At 41.9% G+C, this 6,057-nt stretch overlaps 1 protein-coding gene across 1 annotated transcript; it reads right to left on the minus strand.

Annotated features, from left to right (window-relative positions):
* Positions 1 to 739: 739 nt before the first annotated feature.
* Positions 740 to 5,912, minus strand: LOC141766358 (MOB kinase activator 2). Its single transcript, XM_074633169.1, has 5 exons — positions 5,423 to 5,912; positions 3,552 to 3,691; positions 3,312 to 3,408; positions 1,774 to 1,898; positions 740 to 1,682 (listed from the first exon to the last, which is right to left on the minus strand). Exons 1-5 carry the CDS (start codon positions 5,503 to 5,505, stop codon positions 1,444 to 1,446), a joined length of 684 nt encoding a protein of 227 aa, XP_074489270.1. The 5' UTR covers positions 5,506 to 5,912; the 3' UTR covers positions 740 to 1,443.
* Positions 5,913 to 6,057: the final 145 nt, after the last annotated feature.

The raw sequence follows: 6,057 nt of genomic DNA on the forward strand, positions 1-6,057 counted from the left end.
ATAGGTGAATAGTGTAGGACTTTAAATACAGTTACCACACCGTTTAACCCAATCTGGTGTACCTCATGAAAGCTGGAACTCAGCACTTTACCCTCATGGTCGTTGTTTTATTTCAAATCCAATTTGCTGCAGCCAACAAAACAGAAATTTAGCCTACAGACTGCAGTGTAGGGCTGCTCGGTGGTGCAGTGGTTAGCACTGTCACCTCACAGCAAGAGAGGTTGCACGTTTGAACCCAGTTTGGGGCCCTTCTGTGTGGAGTTTGCATGTTCTCCTCGTGTTAGCGTGGGTTTTCTCCACAGTCAAAAGACATGCATATTAGGTTAATTGTTGACTCTAAATTGCCCGTAGGTGTGAATGTGAGTGTGAATCGTTGTCTGTCTCTATGTGTCAGCCCTGTGATAGTCTGTCGACCTGTCCAGGGTGTACCCCGCCTTTACCCAATGTCAGATGGGATCGGCTCCAGCCCCCCCTGAATGGGAGAAGCGGTTACAGATAATGGATGGACGGATGGACTGCAGTGTACTGTATCTGACAGTGAAGGTTAAAAAAATGCTGTGTTCCTGTGCTGGAGGCATGTTGATATTACAGTGCCAGCAGTTACTACAGGATCAAGATAAAAACACATGAGATAGTTGCAGGATACTAAACTAAGTGTAGAGAAAATTAATTAAATAAGATAAGATTTTCTCCAGTATTTCAACAATCCCTTAATTTGTTATTTTTGTTATCTTCTAGATAATTGATAACCTTTTTTAATCTACTATATACAGAAAATGGTCATACTTTTTTATTACAGAGTACAGATTTTTATATAATGCAGAGATAGGCTTTGTCCGTCACAACAATGTAATTACATTTGTACCAATAAATCACCCGTTTTTGCAAATGTTAAAAATGTAATGAGGGCACATTTTGTTTATATATATATAAATATATATATATATATATATATTTATATATATATATATATATATATATATAAAAATATATATATATATATATATTTATATATATATATATATATTGACTGAGAACTGGACGATTCATTGTTTATATTACTGTATTAAGCCTGTGAGGAAGACATGAATGACGTTGAAGATCTTGACTTTAACAAAATATAATAATGCACCATTATGTTAAAAGACACTAACATGCAATAATAAAGTTTCACACATTATCATAATAACTGATGACAACTATATACAACAGGAGCAAGATCCGGTCTGATGTTCTGCTTTTTAAAGAAGAGCAGGCTCATTCATTCTCCCAAATACTGTTCATTAACAGTATTTTATTTTCTATTTAACAACTTCCATACCTTTAAAAAAATCCATATTGTGAAGTCCAGAGTGGTGAGAGACACTATATAACTTTACAACATGATATATCACGTATATAAGTGTGTGTGTGAAAAAGTGAGAGTACAATGTGTGTTTAGGATCAGTCTTGCTGTCCCAGAGCTGCAATGAGGTCGTGCAGCGGCTCAGTGTCCTCCGGCTCCAACAGGGCATGCTGCCGGCAGAAGAGTGTGAGGTGTGTGAAGAGTGTGTTGAGGTGTGGGTGCAGGCCCAGCGCCAGTGTCTCTCTGTAGTGACACCAGTAAATGTGAGCTAGAGTCCTGAAAAACAGCAAAAACACCTTCTGGACCAGAAAGATGAAGCCTGACGGAAACACTGAACCTGGAAAAGAGGGAAGAGAGATAATGGCTTCGGGGATGTGTAATGTGATGCAGAACAATGCAGCATACCGGTAAATAATATGACCCTTTACCTGCTTTCGTGGGGAAAACATCTTCGTCAGTCAGTAGCTCCTGAATGTATGACATGGCATAGTCAAAGTAAAGCGGGGCAGAGCACTTCAGCTTCCTGCCGTGGTCATCGGTCCAAACATAAACCCTGACAACACCAACACACAGAGACACAATATGCTGTGTGTTCAGCCTTATTTAGGAACATTATAAGTGTTTTTATGGTCAAAAATGAACTTTCACTATCATGCCTCAAGTTTAGCAATTATATGATCAAACATTGCACAAGTGATACTTAAAAATATCCAGTATTCTGCTTCAGATGCAGCGCTGCTGCTGCTGCTGCTGCTGCTGCTACAAAGCAAACTATAACTGTGAAAGACAGACGCTGGAGGAAAACAATTTTTCTACAATCTTCAAGAGTCAGTTCACCCAAGTCACAACAAAACATGTTTTGAGATCTCAATTCTAGTGAAGCTTCTGCCACCATCCCATTCACCGATTTATCATTGCACCCTTATAGACCTTTTCTTTGCCATTCTGTTGCTAGGGCAACAGCTTTGGTCCAAGTTTACTCCCTGTCAGCTACTGCATTAACAAACATTTCAACAGGAAATACAAATGGACCCATTTAGACTGTTTGTATTGTCAAGTTTGAAAAGGTCTATGACATTGTTGGACTCACGATGGAGAGTTTTAAAAAAAAGTAGCAAAATCGATGCAGCAAAACCAGAGATACCGTCTTTTTCTATTCCACTCATTCTTCTTCCTCGTCAAAACCTGGCGCCAACACAGAGATTCTGGTGTGTTATGTTAGTAGCAGTTAATGTAGCCTCGAGCAGCTAGCATCAACCAGGGTCATGACTAGAAGGTAACCCGCAAGTTGTGAAAACTTGCAAGAACGTGCAAAAACTCTCATAAGACTCGTTGCCCGACGACCTATCCTACCCTTAACAATTCGAGGTCAATGCCTAACCCTAACTATTTGACCTTTAACCCTTACCATCCCGCGAGGGTTTCCTTCTGGACATGACCGTCAACTAGAGATGAGGAGTAGGCTACAGAGGTAACTTCACTTCTTTCTAACTCCACACGCCCAGATGATTTTTTCAGTTTCAAACAGATGCTGACTCAAGTGACATCACTTGAGGAAATGTATCATATATCACACAGCTCCCTCTTGACTCACCAAAGATGTTATACAACTTTTATCACATATGCAGTAGTAGGCTACTTCCCAAAATCTAACCGACTTTGACTTGTAAAATCGGTGGAGTTCCCCTTTTAATGATGGAGGTGAATGTTGTAAAGTTTCATTTGTGGTCACCAAAGCATTTTCAACAGCAAATTGTCTTTACCAGAAACATCTTCCTCGTTATTCAGGATAACCCACAAACTGCACTGTCAACAGTTTTCGTGGTTTTGGGATGATTACTTTGATAGAAAGTAGTTAAAGGGTTTCACCATGGAGATCTCAGAACATCGGCAAATAAAACTTAAAGTATCTTCATGACCTGATACTATTAGGACAAAGTGAGAAAATATGAGCAGTATAACTTACGTGTTGTCTGGTCCACAGGCAGTTGGGCAGGTACTGGGAGTGCATAACTCAGACAGCGCACTAGAGAACAGGTTTATATGCTTGAAAAACGCCACCGCTGAAAGAAATCAATAGGAAAGAAATTACACCTCGTACATATTGCTATGTTTGTTTGTTTAAAGTGTGTGGGGGAGGATAAGGAGCTGGAGCAAAGAGGTACAAACAGTCCAAAATCTGCTGTGTTTAATGGGGTCTACTCACTGTTGCTGGCAAGCCACTCTTCCCTGTCGACGCCAGGCGGCAGCGCCGTGAAGGCAAACACATCTGTGTGTGTGACCAGCTGGCACATGTACTGCTGCTGCAGATACGGACGCTCCTCCAGATAATTGTTATTAATTCCCCTTGGAGGGGGGAAGACACAGTGCACAGTTAATGAAGCAGAGGCAGAAAGAGAAAGACAGAGAGACAGAAAATATCGCTGTGTGAAACAATCAATAGGTCAGTGGATTAATTACTCCTGCTGCAGTCAGTAGATAACAGGTTTTACACTCCTCTCTGTGGCTGGCACACACTCATGCAAAAACATGCAAACAACGCTGTAACTGCAGAGCTAAGAGTCCCATAAACCAGAATTTAATTGAATTTAATGAAGGCAGTTAATTCAGAGGCCAGAGTAATTACTGTTAATGAAGCTCACTGCTGCGGTGGTCAGTGCCACAAAGCAAATGACCGAAAGGACCAACATTGTGCATGATAATGTACAGAGCCGAGTGCTGAGGCCTGCCGGCTTTCCAGGGCTTTCCTACATCAGTTCATATACCTACTGATAAGCTATACAGCTAGTGCTTCTTTATAATCAGTCACACAGGACGGGCAGCTTGGGAACTTGTGATAACTACAGAGTGTGAGTGCAGGAAATGAATGATGTTGTTTACGAATTCCATCGTGTACTGGAAAGTCAAACTTGGCAGCATGATTTGACTTTATGCAAACAGGGAGGTGACACAGGCAGTGCGCTGTGATGATGATGAGGAGTGCTCTGCTCGGTCTGTTTGACAGCAAGAATGTTTTTTTAAGAGGGCGCTTTTGATTAAAGTGAATATTTGAAAGTGTAGAGACAGGCAGGCAGCTGCTACACTCAGTTTTTGGATGTCTACACCCACACACACACAGCAGCTGAGAGTTTACTCAGTGTGACCTTGCCTACTGTGATAAGGGAAACACAGTGCTCTCTGTGGCGTTTCAATGCCCCTGGTGTAAATGTGTGTGTGATTAGGGAGAATAATGGTCTAAAGAGCAGGTATTTGTCCAAACTAAAAGGTCAGAGGAGGTAGAGAGGGAGGAATCGTGTCAGAGCTGAATGTAAACATTAGCTGTACAAAAGGTAGAGTAGTGTAAATCCTCGCCACACTTCTCTAATGTCCACAGGAACTTCTTTTGTTAACATCCTGTTTTGTTCAGGCTTCATGGTATTAACTAAATTGCCGCCTCTTGGCTACCAGTTGTCAGCACACAAGCACAATGAACCCGGAGCTACTTGTAATGTTGTGTTTGTGTGTAAACACACTCCTCTGTGACCGTGCTCTCCTGCTCTTGGCCATCTGTTTACCTTTACCTCGGCCGTGAGGGTGATATATAAACAGGCCTCTTCAGCGCAGCCAGCTGGCTCTAAAAGATTCATCCTAGAGCAAATATTTGCATAAAAACCGTGTTTAAAAACCAGAGTCTTTCCTCATCTTGGTTCAAACTACCAACATGTGTTCCTGCTGTTAGAGGAATCCACCTTCACTGATGCCATCAGACAAATATGTAGCACACACACACACACACACACACACACACACACACACACACACACACACACACAGACACACACACAGATTTATCTGGAGAACATTCCTGAGTAAACCATGTGCGGCCAGCTTTCCAGTCATGTTTCCTGCACAGTATCCATTACTACAACAACATCCTGCTTTTCTGTTAGTTTATGTTCTTTCAGAGTATTTAAAGGAGACAATAGAAAGATGGAACAGCAAAAATGCAAAAATGATTTCCAGATAGGAAACTGAAACATAAGTATAAGTGTAAGGCTGATGAAGAGAGTTAAGAGAAAAGAAATGCTGAAAACTTACAGTTTTTCACTGTTGATGTCAGAAAGTCGAAAAGCCTTGGTGTCCGCCTTCTTCGCCGAGGGGTAACTATGGCAACCCCCCATGGCGTAAAGCTAAGAGCAGAGCTGTTGGTTGTGCCAGCCCCACTTTTCCATCCCAAACATACTAACCCACACACTTCTTCTACACACTGCAGGCAGCATATGGGAGCTCTGGCACAAACATCTCTCAGCTTACAAATGAATCCATACAGCTGACAAAACACATAATACAAAAGTTTTCCAAAACACAACAAAAAAAAAAAATAGTCCAAGTTTTGAGGATTGTCTCTCCTTTCGCTCCAGTGATCCAGTGTCAGTGAGTATATGTCTCCTTTGTCTGGAGTCCCACACCCCACAGGCTCCTCCTCTCCCAGCTCCGAGCAGACAGGCAGGTTTCTCCACAACCCATTAAAGTACAAAACACAACTCCGCCTTCTTCCCCTTTCCACCCACTGCATACACACACTCCACATGTATATGCAGAGTGCATATACATGTGGAGCAGGCAGGTGCAGATGGCAAACTAAAGGTAGGTTTTTTTTTCCTCTGTGGAAGTGGAAAGAGATGGATAAGAAGGAGTAGAAGGAACAGGTGTGTTCAGTGTCTGTGGCCCGC

This window comes from Sebastes fasciatus, chromosome 4, assembly GCF_043250625.1.
Source record: "Sebastes fasciatus isolate fSebFas1 chromosome 4, fSebFas1.pri, whole genome shotgun sequence".
In the NCBI taxonomy this organism is placed as follows: Eukaryota; Metazoa; Chordata; class Actinopteri; order Perciformes; family Sebastidae; genus Sebastes; species Sebastes fasciatus.